General features: G+C 43.0%; 1 protein-coding gene across 4 annotated transcripts in view; it reads right to left on the bottom strand.

Moving 5' to 3' along the window:
* Positions 1 to 24,759, bottom strand: part of LOC131755785 (UDP-N-acetylglucosamine--peptide N-acetylglucosaminyltransferase 110 kDa subunit-like) — a 66,755-nt gene extending 41,996 nt beyond the window's left edge. For 2 of the 4 annotated variants that reach the window (XM_067032152.1, XM_067032153.1), the window contains exon 1: positions 19,425 to 19,514. In XM_067032152.1, coding sequence (XP_066888253.1) covers positions 19,425 to 19,478 — 54 coding nt within the window. In that variant the 5' untranslated portion in view covers positions 19,479 to 19,514. Of the gene's footprint in view, positions 1 to 19,424; positions 19,515 to 20,984; positions 21,129 to 24,310 lie in introns of those variants that run through there. The other 2 variants (XM_067032155.1, XM_067032154.1) reach the window with 2 other exon arrangements.
* Between the last annotated feature and the right edge of the window lie 1,032 nt (positions 24,760 to 25,791).

Here is a 25,791-nt window from a genome sequence, read left to right as displayed (position 1 = left end):
GGAGTAAACCAGATCTGGGCTGGCCCTTGTCTTTGGACTGTTCAGTTACATCAACCAATAATTTTTGTTTGTTTGTTTGTTCACTTTAGCCAGTTGGGACCAAGGTTTCTATCTATTGTGACCAACAAAATCCTAACTGATACGTCTTGCCCCTGTATGCACAAGAACCTTGCTCATGGAAGACACCATATCTTGAACAATATGACATTGGGAGAACTGGAGATGGCTTAATGGGGGAGGCGACTGGGTAACATCAGCTGGAGCCTTAATTTGAACATAGTTCTTTAGAAAATATGTTAGACTGCCTAGATTTAAATCCATTAGAAATTCAGAAGTATTTTCCCCAGTGTGTTTTACAGCAGAATTGCTCCTACCCGAGGTTATTAACCTGCTCACCTGTCATTTCCTAAGAACTCCTAAAGATTTCTGCTTCAACCCCTGGACTTTCAACCTAAAGAACCTATGGTTTTAAACTGGAGGAAGGGAACAGGAAAGAATGATTCAGCCTCTAGCCGCTTTTTATTCTGCTGGATAAGATCATTATTTTTTTTCCCCCAGAATGACTTGTAACTTCCTACATTTCTTACGTTTCAACTTCAAGTTTCATTTCTTGGGATGCCTACAGCTCTTCACCTGGCTAGATGGAAGCCAAGATTTTACTTTTCTCTTGGGGCCTATTCTGCTGGGCTAGAGTCATTAGAAGCAACTTTCACTTTAGATTGTTATAGATATATTTCACATCTTTTAAAGCATCATCAGGCTATGTGGTTCACGATCTGGTTATTAGATTAAAGGTCTGTGTGGCCAAAGGGCTGTCCTTCTACAACTCTTGAGAAATCAACAACCTTGACTAGACAGGGAAGGAAAAGTCTGCAAGTTGGTCCCTATATCCCGATCAGGGGATTCTTTTCCTCCTTCCCTGATTCACCAAAAAGCACACTTGCCCCTACTGTTCACATTCTCAAAATATGTTTGTTACTCTCAGAGCTCCTGGAATATATGTCCTCCAACAGTTGCCTTTTGTCAATGAACTGTGCTGCACACCTCTGCTGCTTATATTTTAGGATTTTTTTTTCCTTCGGGAGAAAGAAGAGTGGCTTGTTAAAACTACTGGTGGGAAGTAAGCATTAAGAATCACTTCACCTTCTTCATCAAATAAATCCACCTGAATTACTGGTTCTATGAACCAGACATGTAAGTCAAAAGTTTGATGAAGAACAGAATACTTTGAGTCTCAAACTATCTCTCCATAAATTACTTATTAACTACAAAGGGACAAATAATAACTTGACAGTGGAGAAACTTCGTGGGCACCACCTTAACCAAGATGCTAATGAGACAGATGGCCATCAGGTGGCTCCTGTAAGGATGCACAGAGAGACACACTGTCACCTCTGTGGACCCCCATCCAAAGCACATCACATGAAACATCCATGAGGAAACAGTGGACAAACCCAGACCAAGGATCATTCTACACAACAACCAGCCTATACTCGTCACAAACTCTCAATAATAGGAAGAACAAAGAGGCTGAAGAATTACTTCATACTTAGACCAAAGTGACATGAGAACTAAGTGCAGCGCATGATTGTACACTGGTTCCTGGCCTGAAAAAATTAGCCATTAAGGGTGTTACTGGAATAAGTGGCAAAATTTGAATATGGACGGTACATCAGTCAACAGTATCAATGTTAAATTTCTGACTTAGACCACTGTGCTGTGGTTTGGTAAGAAAATTTTGTTTCATTTAGGAAGTAATCACTATTTCCAGGGAAAAGGGCACAATGTCTCCTTACCCTTAAGGGGTTCAGGAGAAAAAAAAAACATGTATATATGGAGAGACAGTGAATGCCAAAGCAAATAAAGCTAAATAGTAATAATTGGTGAATCTAGGTAAAGCACATACAACAGTTCTTTGTACTAATCTTGCAACTTTTCTTTAAGTTTGAAAATATATCTATAAGTATATATCTACATCTATATAGATACATAAAATCAACACACACCATTCAAAATAAAATGCGTCAACCTAAAATCCAGCCTATTCTTCAGGGATTGTTGGCAATCGGAAGAGAAACAAAGGCTAGGATACCAAAAGGGATTGGGTCAGTAGATTCATTCATTAGGAGGACCCTGAGTACATTTCTACTAACTTAAATTATGCTTTCATTTGAATAAAACATTTTGGACTGCCTTCAACTTAGTGCCAATTACTTACACATTTAAACACTCAAAGTGTGAACTCCATACTTTTCCCCAGTGAGGCGCAAGGCTGTCAGTATTCTCGTGTGCTAACAATTAAGCAAGGCCAATTTCTATAACCTAACTATAGGACTTCTGTGTACGTAAACTTTTCTCAGATGCCCAGGTCCCTATTTTCTTAGAAAATCCAATTTGCTCGGGGATTTCAAACACCACAGGCTCTTGTTTTTGTCACAACAAATGAACTATTTTATTCTTTAGATTCTTAAAAAGAAATGCAATGAATCTTTGCTCACTGCTAGTTTTTCTAGCTCTCTCCCAATATCTCTTTCATCAAGCTTTTCCACCCACTCTGGAATAATCCAGGGGTAATTAGAACTTCTTACCTCCTTTAGCCCAAAAGGAGCCAATTCATCACAAACTGTCATGGATTCTGATTCTAAATTACCAAGAGCACAATTTCTAACAGAGGCAGGGAATCTTCTTTGCAATTAAAGTGATTGATTTCTTTGCAGACACAGTAGCATTTCACTTTTTAGTTCTGTTCATTCGGATCAAATGTGAGGAAATTCTTCCTCATTTTATTTTCCTTCCAAAGAACACGATACAACAAACATTAATCCCAGAGTGATACAAGGCCAGACCTGCAAGGGACTTAGGCAGAGCTGGACAACTATCAATGGGTCTTGTCCATTTTACAGGGTCTCAGTGGCTCCTTAAGCTCTAAAGGGGAAAAATGGGACTAATTATTTGTTACATCACATAGTTCACCTAAGGGCTTGCCAAACCTTCCAGCATCTGCTAAGTTGTGACGAGACAGCATTAGATGTTTAGGTAAACATAGACTAGCACGGAACAGAACAATTTTGTTTCTTGTGCAGGCAAAGAACAGAGCCACAGTGCTGGGGATGAAGCGGTGTGTGGAGGTAAACATAAACAACGTGGGAGCAAATCTGTTCTTTCTCACTTAGGTGGTAGGAACATGATTATGTGCTGTCACATTGTGAAAGACAAAAATAGTCAAAAGCAGTCTGGGAGAAGGAGGAGGACACTGCGGAGGCTCTAAAGGAACGTGAGGCCACCAAGGTTGACACAGATCTCCCAAGGCCGGAAAGACCCCTGTCTGTCCACTTTGCTTTTACTCTTAAAGACTGGCCAGGGCTTCCCTGGTGGCGCAGTGGTTGAGAATCCGCCTGCCGATGCAGGGGACACGGGTTCGTGCCCCGGTCCGGGAAGATCCCACATGCCGCGGAGTGGCTGGGCCCGTGAGCCATGGCCGCTGAGCCTGCGCGTCCGGAGCCTCTGCTCCGCAATGGGAGAAGCCACAACAGTGAGAGGCCCGCGTACCACAAAAAAAAAAAAAAAAAAAAAAAAAGACTGGCCAGTTGTGGCTCCCGCAGCCTGTTGATCTGGGGCGTGCATCCTTATCTCCCCTTCCCCTCTCTCCACGTGGTCAGCAGACTGGCGTCCGTTCACTCACTTGAGACATACAAAGGTCAAGGTTTTCGCTCCATGAGTACCTTCCAGTGATCCGTGCTCCAGACAACAGTGACTATCCTTTGTCCTGGTGTGAATGCAGTGGCTCACCGTTTTCCAAACACTTTCGCACATATGTAAAGAAGAGTCTGGGAGCCCTCCAAGATTTTAAATTTTAGTAAAAAATGAAATTACATAGTAAGCTTTTGAAAAATGAAAACATCCACGTATGTGAGATTGTACCTCTGCCTTTACTGCAGGCTGTTTGTGAAGTGCAGGAAGCCCTGCCTTTCCATTCATTAAACAGACAGTAGTTGAGCACCTTCTAAGGGCAAGGCAGGGTGCCAGGTGGTGGAGGTGGAGAAACAGGGCTTAGTCCTTGCTCTGATGGGGAAGGCACGTAAGCAGACACCCTCGGTACAGGAAAACACAGAATGAAGGTGCTGTGATGAGATAAACGGGTCACGCTTATAAGAACAAAGGAAAAGAGCATCCTTCCAATGCAGGAGACACAAACAAGGGCAGGAGGTTGGCAGGTGTCTTGAAGGAACGTCAGTCTTGCTCAGTCGGGGCAGGAACTCCAGGCTTACCCGACGTAGCATGGGCATATATGCACGCCACATTCCAAGAACCAGAAACACAAGAAAGAAGAAGCCAGACCAGACACCACAAAGCTGTGACTGTTAGGCTCAGAAGTCTGGGCTTTTTTACGCACCAAGGAGGAGCACGAAGGGGAAGTGACCGTCCAACGGGCTGTGCTGGTCGGGGCAGGGAGGGGCAGAGGAGGCTGCTGACATGATCCGCGGAGCGCTGACAGAGCTGGCTGTGGCAACGGGAATGGAAATAAGCGGAGATTCAAGAGACTTGGGGCCGGTACAAACCACAGGGACTTGTGACCATCAGATGAATGGATGAGGAAGGAGGCAAAATAGACTCTGAGCACTATTATATGTGAACACTTGGATGGCGTCCATGGACTGTCCGGCTTTTGCTGTTGAAACATTTACTGTGTTTAAACAGTCACATCCTGCACTGAGCCCTTGTTTTCAGCTTTCAAACATCCCCGAGATAAGTCAGGGAGTTATTTCAATCCTCCTTTTTAGAGATGAGAGAACCAAGACTGGCAAGGTTGAGCCCTAAGCAGGAAACCCAACTAACCCAACCAATTGGTGCAGAGCTGGGACGAAAGATCAGTATAGTCCTCATTACACAATACAACGAAACACGAAGACAGCTCAAAACTGTCCTAGCGGCATGTTTCCAGCCTAAGTGGGACAAAGTTCATACAACTTTATACTGTGAGCTGTGTTGTAAGGTGGTTGGTAGACAATGTCCATTCCAAAAGCCAACGGAAAGCTACCAACCAGTATGCTGAATCTTTAAAAACATGGATATACAGGATTCAAGTCTTACACCTTTCTGAACAAAATACCCTTCACAGATGCTATTTTTAGACTCAAGTTTTCCCAACCTAAAGTTCATAAGAGAACAATTTGTCTAAAAAGCATGTAAAGAAATTCATTGACAAAGGTTTAGATGTTTTAGGACTTTAATGTCCTTCACACGGTCAACATAAAACACTGACAATAAATGAACAATAGGGGAAAAGACTCTTCAGCAGAGATCTTCCCGAACTCACAGCATCACTGGTCAAACACCAGAAAGAGAACAGTCACGTGAACAAACAGTAAGGGAGTTAAACAGAGATTTTTAGTTTAACAGCATAGCTGAAAAATGAAGAACCAACCAACCAACCAACCAACCAACCGTTCTTCTACCCACTGAAAGGAAAGTAAAGGCGAATCAGGGAGCTTCCAAATCTGGTGAAGCAGCTTAAAACGCGAGAGGGGAGGGGGAAGGGGAGGCACACAGCTGTTGAGAACGGAACACTCTAATGCACAAGGTCAAGGATCCTGACAAATTCTCAAAGTCTCAACATATACCAACAAGAACCGTATTATTAGAAATATAAAGGCACAGAGATATAAATGCATAGAGATATAAACTACATGGTATTAAAAACAGACCTTGCTACATAAACATATAGTAAGTCACTTTTATCGCTTTATGAGAATAACCATATAAGGAAAGAAACCAGAAGACCCCACTGCTGTCATCTTGCAAAGGATCAGAATTCAGCACCTAGAGGGCCCCACCCACCCTCCATGCTGTGTGTCTTTGTGTCTCTATAAACAGTAACCTGCAATTTGCATATAATTAAACCCACAGGAGGCTCTGAATATGAGACCTACGCAGAAAAAGTAGAAGCAAAGACAACTGCAGCTAGAATTTGGTAGAAAAGCAAGAAAAGATTTTTTTTTTTTTGCGATACGTGGCCCTCTCACTGTTGTGGCCTCTCCCACTGCGGAGCACAGGCTGCGGATGCGCAGGCTCAGCGGCCATGGCCCACAGGCCTAGCCGCTCCGCGACATATGTGATCGCCGGACCGTGCCACGAACCCGTGTCCCCTGAATCGGCAGGCAGACTCCCAACAACTGCGCCACCAGGAAAGCCCCAAGAGAAGTTTTTTTAAAAGCTTCCAGTTCAAGTCATAATTAAGGTTAAGTTTCAACAGCTTGGCATAGCTGTGGATGTTCTGCTGTTCTCTGAAAAAAGAAGAAAATCTATCATAAGCATGTTCGTTCGAGAAAAATACTGTGTGTGTTTAGGTTTTTTAGCCATGCCCAAGTGACTTTCAATTTTGTACACTGTTCAAGGGCAGAGTGTATATTGGTTAGCATGTGCTCATAGCTGGTGCATCTCCAAAAAATGCTTCACAAAGGCTGCCAGCTTCTGGACATCTTCGATGGTGACAGCGTTATGCAGAGAGGCCCGAATGCCTCCCACGGACCCAGAAGAACCACCGATGCAGCCGCTAAGAGCAGGAGCACCGGGTTGAGCATCACGACGACCCTCCTTCCCGTCAACAGCTCCTGCGAGGGTCGCAGCACCTGACACCACCGTGTCCAACCTCCCACCTGAAAGCCAACGCAGGTGGCCAGGAGCATCACACATCTCAGTCATTAGAAAATTCCTTCCTAAGGCTCACAGGTAACCTAGGTTAGCTCAAGCCTTCGATGAGCCTGCCGTGCAGGGGGCAGGGAGCGGGCAGCTATTCTCATGCGTGAGAACATACATCTTCCATGGGGCTTACAGAATTAACTACTCTCTCTGATGTTCAGGGGAGCAACAGTGTCTGTTCTTACACTGAACCGGCTTCTGCCAGCTGCACCAGAGATGGGATGGCACCCTTTGTGCTGTCAGAGCAGAGATTTTCAAAGGTAATTCTGACCAAAGCTCCTAGAAAGTGTGGCCCACCCCATGCTCTCGGCCATGGAACCGTATTAAGGGGTCTGTAAGCAGAAGCAGGAGAACCCCCGTAACAAATGGTCTTTCTCAACGAGTTACAGTACCTGCTACTCCAGGATGGGCAGCCTCCTACATGTGTTTCCTTCAGCGTCTGAAAACTAAACCAGTTCTCTGACAAGCTTCTGGATGGGACGTGTACTCACCAACTATGCCCTTTCAGGGAGATCATACTGAGTTCAAGAGCTTTGTCGAGAAATCTTTTTTCTAAAGAATCATCTCCTTTGGTGTTGCCAATGCGAAATGAATATTCATCTTGCTTCTATTCTGGGGCACCACTGGACATCTGGAAAACATGTTTCTTGTTCCAGCTTTTTTTCTGTAATGTGCAACTGCCATTAACAAAGTAACAGAAAAGTTTTAAAAACCATTTTCCAGATGCAAACAAGAGATTAAAAAAAGATCTGTGGCAGGACATTTATAATTTACATAGGGAGACCATTCTTGCATATGGAACAGTGAGCTAACATTCTCTTATTCGACTCATACTTAATTTCCAAGAGCCTCAGTTTCCTCATCTGAATATTGGGAATCATAATAATATCTCCATTTTATACTAGTTATGACAATTCAATGCTACAACATATATGAAGCTTCCAACCCATGGCAGTCACACAGCAATGTGAATGACCCTTTCTCTACAAGGCTGCAGAGAAAAACAATAAGTTGGTCCGAATAGTGGCTGTAAGCTATAAAAATAATGAGCAGCAGCTGTCAAAGCACTTAAAACACTGTATTGTCCCGAGCTGTGTGACCTTGAACAGGTTACTCAATCTCTCTGTTGTGCCTCTCTGATGTGAGGACTAAATGGCCACAAATTCTCTGCAGCCCTCCCAGCAAGAGGTGGGGCCTAGCGCTCCACACCTTTTGAATCTGGGCTGGCCTTGCGGACTCGCCTTGACCAAGAGACTGCAACAGGAGTGATGCTGTGCAACTTCCAAGCTGAGGCCTCAAGGGGCATGCAGCTCCTCTACCTGCCCTCTGAAAATATCACTGCCATGTAAGCAAGCCCGAGCTAGCCTGCTGGAAATAACAGGCCCAACCCACAGCCAGCACCAGCTGCCAGACAGATGAGGGGGGCCATTTAGACTCTAGGTGGATCACCAGATGACTTTGGTTGAATAAGTGATCTCAGATGAGACCAGCAGCAGAAACCACCCCACTAAGCCCAGCCCCACCTGCTGACTGAAAACAATCCTGAGCACAAGAAATGGCTGTGGTTTTCAGTCACTGTCTTGAAGTGTTCTGTGATGCAAAAGTAGATAACTGATAGAATTTAGAACAGTGTTTGGAACACATTCAATGCTAGGTACATATCTATTGAAGTCCATAAATCTGTCTCTTTATTCTCCGCACCTTGCACAGGGCTCATACAGACTCTCAAAAAGGAATGGGTCACGTTTCTCCTTGGATACGTTTGTATTGGACTTCAGATTCTCATTTGGAAAGTAAGCAAGCCAAAATTATCTTCCACTGACAACCAAAGAAGACAAACAGAAGAAGAGCTGGCATGCTATTCTGGATTACAGGGAAAATATGTAATAACTCTGTCCATTTTCTCAAACACATCCTGTCATTCTTCCACTTCTACAGGTTGGGATTCATTAAAAATAAACAAGACAGAAAAGCAGTGTGAGGAAGCCCCCATTCAAAGCTATGCTCGCCCCTCAGGGCACACATATAATTCCTGTTAAAGTTAATAGGAGTCAAGTGCACGGCAACAGAGAGAAGAGACACAAGCAGGGAAACCAACTATCTGCTAATAGGCTTTGAGCCTGAATTCTGGGCCCCCCCTTGGCACAGCTAGTAGGTATCCTGGTTGACATTTACATTAAAAATTTAGTGTCTACCCTCTTTGATATTCTGCTGCCTCAGGCACCCCAGGTGACAGTCTAATGATAGACCTGGAGCAGCTAAAAGGACACGTGATTTAAGAGGAAAACATATTACAAGGGGGAAGAATTAGGAACCTGCATTTACAAAGAATCTGTATTTACAGTCATCCCCCCCACATTTACCCATCCTACTGTGAACGTAGGTGGTACCATGACAGCAACAACGTCATAACAACTAGAAATTGAAGATTAAATTTGCACGGTGCCCGAGAGCGTCCCTGGTGTGGGGCTGAGGGAAGAAAACGATGAAGGGGAATCAGCTGCTCACAACCTGGCAAAACGGCTGTGGAGGGAATTCAAATGCCACACGACAAGCGCTGTGGAAGCACAGAGCTGAGCAAGTAACTCTGCCACACAGAAGGCTGAAGGTTTCAGAGGAAGGGAGGTGGGAGGGGCAGGACAGGGGGAGACGAAGGAAGGGCATCTGGCAGAGAGCTGTCTCTGCCAAGGCACGGGGCACCCCAGCAAGTTCTCTGCAGCACCTGGGGTGCAGGGTGCCTGGCTGGGGGCAGGACTGCAGACCGCAGAGGGCCCTGCAGACACGCTCTCCTGGGAACTGGATCGATCGGATCAACGAGGAGCATGCAGGTCTGCACAACAAGGAGCTCTGTGTTTTCGAAAAAGCACTACGACCGCCATAGGGGCTGGAGGTGGGGACACTGGGGGAGAAGCCTGCTAGAAAGCTCCCACAAAGAATTTCTAGGTCCACAGAATCAGGGCTCGTGACCAAGACAGGGACGCTGGGGAGTTTCAAGCATGGGCAGTAAATGCAAATGTCAATAGGGACCCAAGGGTCATAGAAATGAGTATAACAGGCCCAACACGACAGACTCAGCACAAACTCCCTATGTTACCTGGTAACTGTGAGGGACTGTTCTTTACTCCCACAGAGAAACAGAGTCTCCCTTTTACTTAAAACATATGGCCCTCCCAGTGTGTTTCTCCCACTTTCAGAGACACGGGGATTATGAAATAAGACACCTGCAGTTAAGTCATCTTCCCATGTTCCACTAAGGACTCCAATTGTGTGTATTAAACCCTGTGAGCCACACGGAGCACTGCTGTGGGCTGTGCTGGGCCACCGCTCCCAGGCGTTATCACCAAATCCCAGAGCGGGGGCAGGGCCTGTGGCCTGAATGAGTTAGGGGCAGGGAGAAGGTGCCAGGCTGACAGAGCGCCAGCACGGGGCCGGGTGGGCGTGGAAGCAGCGGGTAATCCTGGGACTGTAAAGCTTCCAGGACAGAGTCTGAGCAGCGCTGCCCAGGGAGTCTATGATGGAAGCTGATGAGGATGGTTGTGACCGAAAAAGCAGTACCACAGTCAGTCACAGAAATTTAGGAAATCCTGAATTAACAGGGCTACAAGGGTTTCTTGACTCAACTTCCTAGACCATCTCAAGAGCTCTGGTGAATCGTGGACTTCCAAGAGGATAATTCATATAGGAACACAGTTTTCCCCAAATGCATGTGGCTGAAAAACCCACTGCATCTCTGGGATGAGTATTCTAGAATGCCCACTGAGAAACCCCGGGACTTCCCAAGGTATCAGAGGGGTGTGTGTGAGGGGAAAGGCTCCACCTCAGCAGGAAACAGCAGCTCACAAAGGTGGTGAGGGTTTAGAGGGCGCAAGAATACCGCAGGCGGTAGGCAGCGGATGACAAGATGCTACTTTCAGTGGTGTCTGCTGCAAAAGACAAACCAGAAACAAGAAAGGGCACGGAGAGTGCATCCTGAGGTGAGAGAAGCCCACAAAAGAGTCACTAGGCCTCTCCTGACTGCCTAATTTTTACATAAAAATTTAACTCTAAATTTGCACACGATTAGGAAAACTAGACTAAAAATACAAAGATCTATTCCCTTCCATAGAGGTGGTTGCCATTAACAGTCTTTTGTGCACTTTCAGGATCAGATACACAAATGTGTACACATGTATATATGTGTGTTTCAATATGTACATATATACATATATAGTATTTACAAATACAAACACTGTGGGTTTCTAAGTGGAATAATAGACATGTCCTTTTCTACACCTGCTCTTTTCCCTTTGGACCTGATGACGTATCAGGCCGTCTTCCCAGTCTGCTCACAGGCCTTCCCCGAGCTCCACACACACGTTCCTCCCTACCACGGATGGATCCTCATTTCCTTGATCAGACGCCCCCCGAAGGACATCCAGGTTGTCGCTAGAGTTTCCCCATTACGTAAGTCTCCCTCATCGGACTTGCGAGTGCCTGTTTGATGCACGCTTCTGTGCAAGGCAGAGTACTGGCAGAGGGCAGGTGCCTAGAAGTAAAAGTCTTTGGTCAAAGAGCAAGAGAGTTTTGAACTTTGATGGATGCTGCAAGCCTCGCTCCAAATTTGAACACATTTGTTATACTTAACATACGCAAAGTGTGTTTGGTCCCTCGTCTACACCAGATGTTATCAGTCTTTAGAATTTCTGCCCATCAGAGGGAAGAAAATCCCATGGTTTTAACCTGCATTTCCTAAAGAAGTTGGCCCCTCTTCATTTGTGTAGTAGCCAGCTGTGTTTCTTCTGAGTGGTTTGCTCATACAGTTAGAAACCACCCCCTGCCTTTATAAAATTTGGTTATCCTTTTTCATTTATTGGTGGGTTCTTCTCTGTATCAACAGTCACCTTTATATGTTAATACACTACCAAACTTTTGTGTCTGTCATTTTGTTTTTTTTATGTCTTGAACTGTAGAAAAGTTTTACATTTTCATGTAATTAAATATCTTTCAGTTTATGGCCTCTGAGTTTTATGGCTTACTTAGGAAGGCTTCTGTACTCCCTACAGTTAGACAGAAATTCTCTCCTGTATTGTGTATTTGCTTATTGCATTTAGCTGCACTTGCATCTTTTCGACTGACTAGAATTTGTGTATGCTGTGATGCCAATATCTAATTTCTGTTTAAATGAATTAGCAATGCTTCAATCAGTCAATTAGACAAAAAGTCAAGTTAGACTTTAAAATTGTCTAAGTTAAAATACAATTCTCAAGTAAACAGGGACCAGTTTCTGGACTTTTCCACCGATCTGTCTTTCCCTCTGCCAGTGGCTTTATATGTTGATGGGTAATAGGATAATATTATATTTTATTAATGTTAACACGTATGTTTAAAATATTTCATCTATCCTTTTGAACTGACTTTTTCAGGTGAACACTGAACTGACTTCTAGATATTTACTAATTTTTGTGACTATTACAAATGGGATCTTTCCTCGTTTTTTATTGTTATTTCTGGCTTATGGGAAAGTAGCTGACTTTACATATTTAGACACAACTGATCACAATTCTGAACATGATCATTTCTAGTTTTTCCACTGATTCGTATATTTGGGAAAAAAAACCCCATCATTATCATCTGTGATTTTTGTTGTTTCTTTAGTAAATAAAGCCTCTGGAACCAGCCCCCGCCAACTCTCCGCATGTTCTTATCCTGCCTGATCCACTTCCCCGCTGTACCTGACCCTAATCTGTCTGCGCTGCTGTACTACACTGTCTGTTTACAGGGCTCTGATGACAAGAAAAGCTATTCATATCTGTAAAGCGCCAAGACCTCTGCCTGCTTTATTTTATTTTGGGGTTGTCACTAGACACATCACATGCTTCCCTCTCTTTCCCAAGGCCTGCACCCCACGTGAAAGGGAGAAAAGGTGACCTAATATCTTGATATGGATTTTGTCACTTCAAGAGCTTTATCATAGTAGAATTAATATCTAATACATATTAAACACTATGTGTCAGGAACCTCCTAGGTGCGTTCCATAAGAACCACAAATAATACTGATAGCTAACCATTCAGGAAATAATTAAACGTTGATGCATAACAATTAAGGCTGTTTTAATTTTAGCCCACCGGACATATAAGGGGTATAAGTTCTAGTAGCATTAAAAAAAAAGAAAGAGTTGCCAATTCTAAGAGTAGCTTTTCCTTTTCGACCACTTCCCAAAATTATAGTTCTCTTTTTCTGTCTAGCAGCTTTGGATGGTTCCTTCACCGATGGAGAACTTATCCACTGGTACTGAGAGAGAAATGATAAATATGCCATTTAAGTTACAGGTAATTGAGGAGGGTTTGATCTTCACTGCAAATTAAGATATTTTAAGTTAATAAAAGGTCTTCAATCTGCATTTCTGGGAAGCTAAATTAAAGCATCACACACCATTTTCAAAAACAGAAAAGCCATTTCATTTGAATAAAAACTTAGTTTTAAGATGGCAGGACGTACCTTGATAATTTTCTTTTAAGAAGGAAAGAAAAACAAGATATTAAAGAGAAATTCTTCCGAGAGAATTAACACATGTTATATAGCTCTGACTTGGCACTCCTTCCATTCTGCAGACCTTTTTACATAACTGCTTTCATCACAGAATGATTTAAAGTCAAATAAATTGAAATTAGAGTAATTATTTCCCAATGAGTGGCTATTTCCATTTAAAACAAAAAGCCAACTATTATTGCTTTTCTCATAAAATTAAATATGGAATCTACATTATGCAATTGTACACTTATTTCCTCCTTTGTGTATTCTAGTTTCTTCCTCACAAACTTAAGATGACATACTGCAGACTGCCCACAGTGGGTAAGATTTTGGCAGGAGCAAAGGTCAACTTTAAACATTTTGCATCTAAAGTGGCTTTGGATACCTTTGGATAGAAAGTACAGCCTGAGCACTGTCCAGACACTTAGATACCTAAAGGGCATCTAAGAGAGCAAACCAAAGTCCTGATATTCCCGCAAAAGCTGCTCCTCCCATTGGCCCCCTTCTTCTAAGTGATACCACCCAGTTGCACACATAATCATCAATGACTTGTCTCCGTGTTACTATTTCCTTCATACCCCACATCCAATCTATCGGCAAGCCTTGTTAGCTACACCCTCAAAACACAACCTGAATTCAAGCGCTTTTCACTTGCTCCAAACTTCCAACCGAAGCTAAGCCAGAAACATCTCTTATTTGGACCACTGCGATAGTCTCCCAACTGGTCTCCCTGTTTCTCTTCTTTATCCCCCCAAGTCCATTCTCTCTACCAGCTCACCTTATTCAGATACTATTTGGATCATGCCTCTTTCCAGTTCAATACCCACTACTCATTTAGAATAATCCAAATCTGTACTCTGGCCTTCGAGACGTTATAAGATCAGACCCCTGGCTAGCACCCTGACCTCATGTCATACCACACTCTTCTTCACTCAGTCCTCTGGCCATGTCGGCCTCCTTGCTTCTCCTGAAATACTCCACCCACCCACAAGCCTGCACACTCACGGCCTCCTTGTCCTGGAATGTGCTTACCCCGGATCTTCCGTGGCTTGCTCCTCTCTTCATTCAGGTCTCCGTGCAAGTGCCACTTCTCCAGTGACGCTGTCCCCTAACAGACCTATCCAATGGAGTCCTACCCGCCCCTCCTCACTCTCCTTACATTAAGATATTTAGGCACTTCCTACTATCTCAAATTATGTTACTTATCTGTTTATTCATTGCCATCTGAACTCCTTCACTAGGATGTAAGCTCCATGAGGGCAAGACTTTTGTCTGTCTGGTTCACTGCTTTAGCCCTAGTGCCTAAACCTGTATCTGGCACACAGAAGATATTAAAAAAAATTACCTGTGAATCTGACAAATGAACAAAGTACTCCTTGCAAGAATTCAGAGGTTGCAGAGGAAACAAATAATGCTCTCGGTGGAAGCAGGCTTAGTATCTAGGGTCACCTCTATTCAGAGTAGAGATAAGAAGAATTTACAAGTATAATTCACTTTAATCAGTACATCATCTGCTAAAAACATAAGGGAAGTGCAAAACTAGAAAAGTACAGTCGAAGCTTCAACAACATGGGTTTGTACCTCGCGGGTCCATTGACACACGGATGTTTTTTCAATAAATATGTACTATCGTCCTACACGATCCAAGGTTGGTTGAATCCACAGATGCGGAACCACTGACTATAAACTTCTACCCAGATTTTCAACTGCGTAGGGGTCGGCACCCCTAACCCCATGTTGTTCAAGGGCCAACTGTACATGATGAGGAAAGTTGAACACAGTAAGTTTTAAAAACTGTCAATACGTGAACAAATCTTTTTGTTTTGCTATATGTTAATCAATTTAAAAACAGTGACCACATACCAACAGGTGGATTTTTTCTTATTACCAGAACGAGCAGAGTTCTGCTGGTTTCAAGGGCCTTTAGTAAAGCCTTTGCTCCTTCACTGGTGAGACCACAGTGTTGCAGGTCAAGTGCTTTTGATGAAAGACAAAAGGTCACTGGCTAACTCTACAGATTTAACATATAGACAACTCTCAGTTTCTCACGTGTGGAAGAGTCCTGCACAACACAAGTCATGGCAGGCTTGTAATTTGGGGTATGGAAAAACAACAGAAACCTATACGCACACACATAATGCATAATCCAATTTAAAAACCTCTTCTTGGATGTGCAATGATAACCCTGGCTTTAGTACCAATAAATCACCCAACATAGTTTACAATTACAGAACTGTATAACTGTATACAGAAGAACTGTATATAACCTATGAGCAAAAAGCATCACAAAATGAATCTCAGTTCATAATTAGCAAGGGCGGCAGTGGCATGTAAACCTCACGAGTAAAAACTGGTGGAGGTCAGAGATGCATGGCATTCTGTGGATCATGATCTTCAGCTCTAAATCACACTTGAAACTACTTAAAAGGGGAAAACAAAATAGAAGAAATGTAATAAGTGTTAGTTTTAGAGCAAAAAAGACAAGTCTAAGAGGATACAAATAATAACAAATTCAAACAATGTGTGAACAGACAATACATACTAAAAACCTATCATGAAAGCATGATGGTCAAGAACTCTCTCCATAAAAAGTCAGACAAAAACCAGAAAAACTGATCATGAGTTCTAGTCGTTCTGGGGCTGAACAAACTACTCATTTAAACCAAAGGGATCATCACCAAAGCACAGGTATTTAAAACTATTACATGAAAGGAAACTATGGTGAGTCTTTTTTTTAAGTGTTGTGCGGACCATCACATTAAAGTAACTGGAGTCTTTCAACACCCCCATGACACACAGAAATAGCAAGTCAGACATACGGATCTGACAGGATATGATACAAGCCTTACAAGCTCTCACTACAGAAGAATGGACACACGCTCTAATTAACCAAATAGCCAGATTAATACAAACAGCCAGTAAACCTCACCAGTAAATCAAATGAATACAAAATAAAACAAAATGTGGTTATTCTCCTATCAGATTAAGCCAAGATTCTGTACGAAGAGCCTTTAAATCATGTCTATACCCTTTTGATCCAACAGCTCTCTTTCTAAGAATTTAACCAAAAGAAATAGTCAGAGATATAGGTAAGGATATATATCAGAGTACTATTTGTAAGTGAAAAACTCGACAAAGCTTATATACAAGAATGGATAAGCTATGTGCACTGTGGCATACTCACATAATGGAATACTGAACAATCGCAAAAAACGATGCAGGAGATGCAAATTTACTGACATGCCAAAATGCTCATACTAAATTAACTGAAAAAAGTTACAAAATTGGGAGTAATCCTACTGGCACAGAAAATGGAGAGGTACTCACTTTTGTAGTTTTACATTTTTTTACAAGTGCTACAAGCCAGTGTTTGTGAGAGGCAGGCTTCACGTCCACTGTTGGGGTGGACTACAAACTGGCATAGCATTTCTGGATGGTAACTCGGCGATGTGTATCAAAAGTCTTACAAGTATGTCACACTCAGGTCATTCCTCTTCTAGTTCCTTACTCTACAGAAGTAATCCCGATGGACACAGAGACGTATATACAACGTATTCACAATGATTCTGACAGGGAAAAGCAAACTGTCTAAATCGAATGGCAAAGAACTGATTAAACTATGGGACATCAATAAGATGGAATACTACATGATACATCATTAAATGAAAAAAGCAGGAATATGAAATAGCAAGTATACTACAATTTTATTTTTGTTATCCCCAAGTGGACAAAATATATTCATAGAAAAAAAAGACTGAAAGTATACCCACCAAAATGAACAGTGATTATGTCTGGGTATTAAGATTATAGGTAATTGTACTCTTGTAACTCTGCATTTTCTATAAAGAATATATGCAACTCATAAGCAAAGTTTACGAGCAAAATAAAACCTAACGGAAAAATGAGGCTTTAAAACAATCCTATCACAACAGTATCATGCCAAATGCTAAGCATATATCATATTAAAAATTCAATAGTTTCAATTTTAGAATTGACCTCCAAGCCACAAATCCTCACTAAGAGATTCCGCAAAAGCTCTTGCACCCAGGTCACCAATGAGCGTGTTGTAGTTCAGAGTGACGTGCCTCAAACTAGCCATACAGTCAAGATCAGATCTCCTGGAAGGAAAACTCTCAGGCCAGGTGTCTGCATGCCTTCTGGTGGTCTGATACTTCACAGATTTCACGGGATGAAATTAAGATGCATGAATAAGGAAACAGGGTGTGCCTACTGAGTATGGCTTATTACGTCAGAGATTTACACACACACACATATCAAGCATATATGGAGGGGGAATCAAGCTGAGAAATTAAACAGTCATTCTGGTTTACGAGTCCAGTGACCCAGATTCTAGTCCGTCAGTGATTAGATTCCAGCCACTGGATGACCTGTTTCTGAACAGTTATATAAAGCTGGACAACTCAATGACAGTCTAGGAATTATCTTCCCTAACTTCTAAGTCAGGGAATTGGTCCTAAATTCTATGACTGCTGAGGCTCTAAATGTCATCATTCTGTCCTCCAATGGTCTCCAAACACCGGACTGGGTAGGGTAACCCATAAGAAAACTTTTTAATATGCATCTTATTTATTAACAAATTATATACACGAAGTTCTATACATATAATGTATGTACATTATAAACCACACAGATAGTTTGAAAATGATACAAAGGCAAATAGGTTCTAATATTTTCTTTTCCTAAATCTAAGGCATTATTTTAATATTATTTTAAAATATTTATTTATTTATTTGGCTGTGCCGGATCTCCAGTTGCGGCATGCCAGATCTTTTAGTTGTGGCATGCGGGCTCTTAGTTACGGCATGCGTGTGGGATCTAGTTCCTCTGAGCAGGGATCGAACCTGGGCCTCCTGCATTGGGAGCGCAGAGTCTTAACTGTTGGACCACCAGGGAAGTCCAAGGCATTATTTTAAAAACTGTGTTACAAAATGGATCTCACGTGCTACCTAGGGTATGCACACAGACTTTAGAGGCCTGGACTATGCACAGCCAGTTTGATGGGCCTTGGGAAAAATAATGGTTTCACATTTCACCACAAGTCTTGTCTTAAAGACATTCAATTCTTTATATTCATAAAATAAATTTTGGTAATAGAGAACACTGACTTTAAATGAAAAAATCTTATCACATTCTTGAGAAAATAAAGGACTCAAAGTGCCTTTGACACTCTAAAACGAAAATTATGAGTGTCATTTTTCTATTAACAGTAACTTCTAAAAGCTCCAAGCAAAAATAACAGCAATCACTTACACATTAGTGATTGCTAATAACAGCAATCAATGACTGTAATTAATTACTGTAATAAATCAAAAACTATTTATATAAATTAGTTCATTTAAACCTCATAATGAGGCACAGAGTTTAAGTGATTGGTTCATGGTCACTAGCTATGAAATGGGAGAAAGGGCACTGGAACCTAGGCCATTTGGCTTCGGCACCCGTGCTCTTGACTGTTTTCAATCCCAGGGGTCAACGGACTTGCCCTCTATAGGATCAAAGAATTTTTCAATTTTTAAAATCTAAATTTAAACATTTCCAGCTTTGTGGGCTACACAGTTTCTGTTGCAACTACGCAACCCCACTGGCGTAGGGTGAAGGTAGCCATAGCTACCATGTAAACAACGGGTGCCACTATGTTCCAAAAACACTTTCTTTACCAGGTGACAGGCTGGATCTGGCCCACCAGCCATAGTTCGCCCATCCCTGATCTGCACCATCAAACTATTAAAAAGGCTTCGTGTCAAATTATTAAATAACTTTAGTCCTAAATACAGTCATTATAACCACTGTAAAGTTGTTAAGGCATTATTTTTAAAACTATATTTACAAATTGCTGATGTAGTGATTTTTATTAGCTTATAAACTACAGCAGCTGGTAAACACTTGATTGATTTAAGTCTTGAAGACTAGAATGGCATAATTTTTCACAGTATCACAATCAACATTTTCAGTAAATAAAAATACATAAAAATATTATGAGGTATTATATATTAAATCTCTTATTTCTAAAATTAAGTGGACTATCTTTACTAAATGGTAGAATCCCAAACTAAAAACTGGTCATATTCTTTCAACAAAATGAAAGCTGCACTCACATGTGTCAAAAGACAAAAATTAACTTCCATCTGTATCAATATATTAATGTGCTTCAATCACATATGTTTTCATGAAAGTTCAAACATAAAAAAATCACCTTTAAGTTCTTGGCCATGTGATCTGCTCCCTGCCATGTCATATTACACCCCATGAAGTTTACTGTCTTCAGAGAGATAGAGTTCTTTACATCTTTGCAAATAACTAAAAGGGAAAAACACACACACACACACAATAAGATGAAGAGCCTATACATTTGTCAATCTTGACTTATTTGCTTTTCTTGAGTCTATTGGAGGTTTATAGCCACATTCATAAAATCATTAACTACAGTCTTCCCAAATAGGTAACTGATGAACAGATGCATTCTAAAATTGTCAGTAACAAAGTGTTCTTCCAGTTAACAGCAGCAGTTTAATTGTATTTAGATATTAAACCTGAATACACTGAATACTGCAAACTTTATTCCCAACCACTCAGTAAAACACTACATACCTTTTGAGACATAGGAAAAAAAAAGAAAAACCTAAAAATCTGAAGACTCTTCCTATTTTCATTTCCAATGATACTTCCCAATCTTGATGATCAATCAGTGATTTAAATGTCAATTATAAACCCAGTATTTTATCACCTGCTATGAAGTATACTAGAGCCAGAGAAGAGAGAGGACCTCAAACCCTCTGCTTCCTCAAATTGAAAGGCAGGCTTCCTGACCCCTCCAGACCACTACTGGACACAGGGAACACACACTAATGTTTCAGGAATCCAACTAACAGTCACCAGCTTTGTAATTACTTCCATGACACACCCCCACTAACACCACTGAGTTTGCTGCTCTTACGGGACATGACATATATTTCCTATTTTAACACATACCACAGTGTGTTATAATTATGATTGCAGATACATGTTCTAACAATTTAAAGATCACGATGACATTTTTGCTCTTTACATCTTGCTATTTCCCTTCCCATAACATTTCTTGAAGAGAAACATTAAAATACACACAAACAGGGCTTCCCTGGTGGTGCAGTGGTTGAGAATCCGCCTGTCGATGCAGGGGACACAGGTTTGTGTCCCGGTCTGGGAAGATCCCACATGCCGTGGAGCGGCTGGGCCTGTGAGCCATGGCCACTGAGCCTGCGCGTCCGGAGCCTGTGCTCCGCAGTGGGAGAGGCCACAACAGTGAGAGGCCCGCATACCGAAAAACAAAACAAAACAAACAAACAAACAAAAATACAGACAAACACAAAATACAGAAAATATACAAAATGTGTGGTTTGTGGCTTAACAGAAACTTAAGTAAATCAGTTGTGACAGTAGCCAGCATGACAAACTTCCACGGTACAAAGGAGAATGGACCAAGTTTTGAGCAGGCACAGGAGACACTCCAGGCATGAACAACACCAAGAAAAGGTACACAGGAAATAATGTGGTGTGTAGGAAATCATGAGGCCAGTCTAATGAGAAGGGACTTAAACAAGACTGAAACTCACTTTCTAAACCTCTATCTCCAAGTGGACAATTCGAAAGACACAGGTGCACCAAAGTGGCTGATTTATTCAATCCCTTTAATGGGGAGAACAAGTTTAAAATTTTATTGCTATAGTTTGCCCCAAAAGCAACTATCAAATGTTGGCAGGACACAATGAAGGCTTACCTTTGTTAACATAGTTAAGTCTCTCTCTCTCACAACTAGCCATGTAGTTCCACGTTCCTTAGCGCACCGACGCACTTACTCAGAATTTAAGAGCTTTACACAACTAGAAGGTCACATCTTTACTTCTTATCGCAGGAACATGACTTCTGTAAACTTTATTTCTGTCACAACCTAAACCAAAATTATTGTAAAATGAGTGATTTAAACCATATATTTTATCACCATTAAAAAGCATCTAAATAAAAAAAAAAGCATCTGCTCTGTGCTAAGGATTGGAAACGACTCCTGCCCTTAAACCTTCATTAAGGAGATGTATAAACTCAAAATTTCAATCACATGAGATAAAGTACCATAACCTTTATGCACAGAGGTTCCTATGGAGGCAAAAAGTTATATCTAAGTGACGGCTTCATGATAACCCTGAAGTACAATGTAGAAAGATGAGACCATGCAGAGTTGGAGTACAAGGTACATTAACTGCAAAGGGAGCATCTGTGCAAAGACACTCAAGGCTGACACCTGCTGGGCACAGTAAATACTGCAGGTGGCGATGACTTAAAGGCCAGGGGTCCAACTGTGAGAACAGACAGAAAGGAAAATAGAGATGCTGGCCTAAGCAAGCCTGGGAGACAGCATGGACTGTATCCCACAGGTGATGAGGCCCGGGGCTACCAATGGCTGAGTAAGGGTGCCTCCGCTGATTAGAAAAAGGCACCCCGCTGCTGAAGGACTGATTAGATAAAGGGAGTGATCACAAAAAGCTCCCCTTCCTCAGGGTCAAAGAGCCCCAGGAGGCTTAGCAGAGCACAGTTCAGACTACAGGCCTCTGTGCAGAGCACACGCTGGGCGGCTAGTATGCACTAACTCTGTGTGGGTAAGCCATTAGCAGCATTATTTTAAGCGTATCTTCTTACGTTAGAAGATCACTCAACCTGAGTAGGCAGATGAACTCAGAGGAACTGAGCCCAGGGGCCGTGAAACCACCCAGGAGCTTCTGCCATAGTCCAGGCAAAATGTAATATGGATGAAGAAGCAAATTTAGGAGGAGGCCAAAATCCACAAGCTAGACTCACTGGATGAAAAACATAAAGTTCAGTGAAGGACCTCTGAAGAGAATGGGCTCTGCAATCAACTTTTCTTACATTCAATATAAAATATTAGGCAAAATTAAGTACCGTGGCCTTTCAGGTCCCTTCCAGCTCTAATTTCTTTTAATTTCTAACTTATTTCTCTGGTTAAGTAAAGTCCCTTCAGAGGTACAGAACAGTTCCTACACCTGAATGGGATGCAAAGAATAATCTGACTTCTCTTCACCAGGGGATGAGTTGAACTGTCCTTGCAGAAGAGATAACAGATGGTATCTGTTATCTGGGTGTGAACAGATGTTACGTATGATCTGGGTGTGAACCCCAGATCCTAGAAAAGGGCCAGGCACACGACAAGTATTCAGCTTTCTGAAAACAAATGAACCATCATTTTCTCTCCTCAATCTTCACACCCTTCCTCTGCTCGCTACTTTCTCTCAACTTATAAACATCCTCAAATATACTCACTTAAAAAACTCTCAGACCTATGATTCTTTGTATCATCTTGTGGGTAACCTACGAATCTCGCATGCCTTCAAACACCTGTCCTCGCAAAAAGCCCAGATCTGAACCTTGGGCCCAGACCCATCTATGAGGGCCCTCTAAAGCACGGAAGATGGAGTAAGATCCTCTCCCCACCCCCAATCCCTTCCTACTGAGCTCTGTATCGCACAAAAAGATGCAGCTGTGAACTGTCACCCACGTTTGCTGCCCTTCCTTTTCCAGCTGGTCACCAGGCCCCACCCATTCTCTCTCGGATCTCCAAAATCCAGTCCATCCTTTTATAACTTAAGGGGACCCTTAGATTACAATTCACCCTGCACCCAATCAACTGCCTTCCACATGGAGGTCCGAGTGTGTTCTAAACCAGAAGTCCATCTCATTGTTCTTTAGGGTTTCCCACAGCCTTCAGGATAAACATCCAAACTTCCGACAGGACAGCCAAGGCCCCTTTCTGTTGGGCCCCACTAGGTTTCCAGTATCAACTCTCATTTCTTTCCCAAGCCCTGAGTTCCAGTCCAGTACATTAGTTTTGCCATATTTTTATATATTTCTCAACCTTTGACACACTGCTCCCTCCTGCCACCCCAGGAGGTTCTACTCTCCTTAGAAAGGATGCCACCTCCTCCAAGAAGCCTAACCTGAACTTTCCCTTTTAGGATTCTGTGCTCTGCCAAGGGGAAAGGTGGGGTGGAGGGATAAATTAGGAGTCTGGGATTAACATATACACACGGCTATATATAAAATAGGTAATCAGCAAGGGCTAACTGCATAGCACTGGGAACTCTACTCCATATCCTGTAATAACCTGCACGGGAAAAGAATCTGAAAAAGAATGGATATATGTATAACTGAATAACTTTGCTGTACACCTAAAACTAACACAATATTGTAAATCAACTACACCCCAATGTAAAATAAAAATTAAATTAAAAAACAAAATGATTCTGTGCTCTGCAACACCAGAACTCACTTCTTCCAGGGCACTGACTACTATGCTTGTGTCTACCTGCTGCCCAGTAGAAGGGGAGATTACCTAGGGCAGAAGCATCGTCTCCAGCAGCCCTTGGTTCTGACAACTCAGTCAAGTGCCAGGATACTTTACACACATAACCTGCTTAATTAATTCTAAGAACACACAGAAAGAGTGGCTTTTAATGTCACTTTACAAGTGTGGGGATTGCAGTTCAAAAGTAACCTGCCCAGGCCACAGAGAGCATAAGCCCTGGAATTCAAACACTAAGCTGCCTTCACACTGGTGCTCTTTCTACTATATGATACGACTATTGAAAAAAAGATTTTTTTCCCTGAGCCCTGTTTTAATGGAAAGGGAATGAAGCTGGGATATATCCATTTCCTAATCGCTTTGGTCTGTACCAGACAAAGTCATTCAACAGACCAGGTAACATCTGTGCAACAATTAACGATGCTCCAAACTGTGCGAAGTGTTCTACATTGTAGAGCCTACAAGCATGAACACAGTGCATCCCTGTAACCGCCACAGAGACTGGGTCCTGTTCAGCCCATGCTACAGATGAGAACACTGAGACCTAGAAGCCTTAAGGCACTCGGCCGACCGCGGTCACCGAGCTGGCAGGAGTCCTAGGCCGCACGGCCCGTCTAGTGCACGCACACCCGGGCACTGGGCACCGGTTCGAGTGCCCACCCTTCACCTTGCACCATCTAAAACCCCACTCCGCAGCGCCCACACGAGAGCCCCTGGAAGCGGGAACTACAAACCTGTCTCGCCAAACCGTGGCTGGAAGAAGCTCTGGATACAGATCAAGGGCAGACGGTGCCCAGGAGCGACGCCCAGTCCACCCCGCGGAGGCGGTCGGCTTTAAGTCCAGCAGGCCCTCCCGCAGGGAAGTGCACAGGGCGAGCAGAGACAGCGAGTCCTGCAGCTCGCACAGGTCCTCACAGCGCGAGAAGAGGTCGGCCGCGCACTTCCGGCGCACCTTCACCGAGTGGTCATGGCCCGAGCGCGGCCTCGGGGACGCTGGCTGCGGACACGATGCCCACACCCGCCTGGGGGCCCCGGCTCGCCTCCCGGCCCCTCGGGTGCCCACTGCCCGGCGGCTGCGGCCCCGCAGCGTGCGCAGGACCCGCGTCGCAGCCAGGCGACATAGGGCCACGGGCCGCAGCTATGCCAGCCCCTCCATGCCACGGCGCAGCGCAGGCCCATGGCGCCAGCCTCATCGCCCGACGTGCGCGCGCGGGGCTGCGTTCAAACCGGCGGGCGGCCCCGTGGGGGCGGGGCTCGTGGACGTCTGCGCGCTCGCCCTGCGTCTGCACGCAACCCCGCCTCCCATGGGGACCCGGCCTGAGGAGCAGGGGCGTGAGCTTTGAGTCTAGGGCGGCCCGAAAGGTAGGCGGTGTGGAGAATTTGGGGTTTCCAAAAAGCGTTTGCTGACTGATCCAAAGAAAAGTGAAACATGGTTGTATCAATGCATTTTAAAAGTAGTAAAACTCCCCATAAGTGTCTGTGCTCTCCCCGCCCAGGAGAGAGCGTGCACTCCGTGAGGGACACATGAAAGGCTGAATGAACGTCTGCCTGTGGTCCCTTACCTGGTGCACGAGTGTGTGAATTTCTGCGGAGAGCTCTTAATTTCTGTAGTTTCTGCTGACTTGACACGGTGGTTGGCAAGTGGTGACTTACTCCATGCATTCAGGACATGATCGTGGTTACTAATAATCACTTTGTTCCCTCTGCGCATGTCTGTGACTTAATATTTTCTTTTTGTAAAGACACCAGTCATATTGGACTAGAGCCCACACGTTTGACCTCATTTTACCTCAATTACCTATTTAAGGGCCTTATCTCCAAATACAGTCATATTAGGAGGTATTGGGGGTTAAGACTTCCACATATGAACTTGAGCAGGACACAATTCAGCTGACACTAGAAGGTGAGAGTACTTTAGCAAGTAAGTAACTATTTTTTAAAGTGAGTTGCTTAAAGATATGAATTTACTCAAGAAGAACAAGAAGAAATTACATAACACTGTACGTTATACAAAGATATTAAATTAATTATAATGACATCCCGTGAAATCCGCATTAAGTTCGACTAAGCAAGATGAAGCAACTTATCCAGAATTGTATAGTTAGTACTTTCCAGAATTTAAACCAGGTATTTTCCCAGTTCCATTCTCATATTATATTTTCATTTCATTATTTGAAATGAATCTTGAGTCTTCATTTTGCTTAGTTTCTGAAGT

This window comes from Kogia breviceps, chromosome 4 (assembly GCF_026419965.1).
Source record: "Kogia breviceps isolate mKogBre1 chromosome 4, mKogBre1 haplotype 1, whole genome shotgun sequence".
Taxonomy (NCBI): domain Eukaryota; kingdom Metazoa; phylum Chordata; class Mammalia; order Artiodactyla; family Physeteridae; genus Kogia; species Kogia breviceps.
Note: the sequence above shows the minus strand (reverse complement) of the source record. Positions and strands in the feature narration are given on the sequence as shown.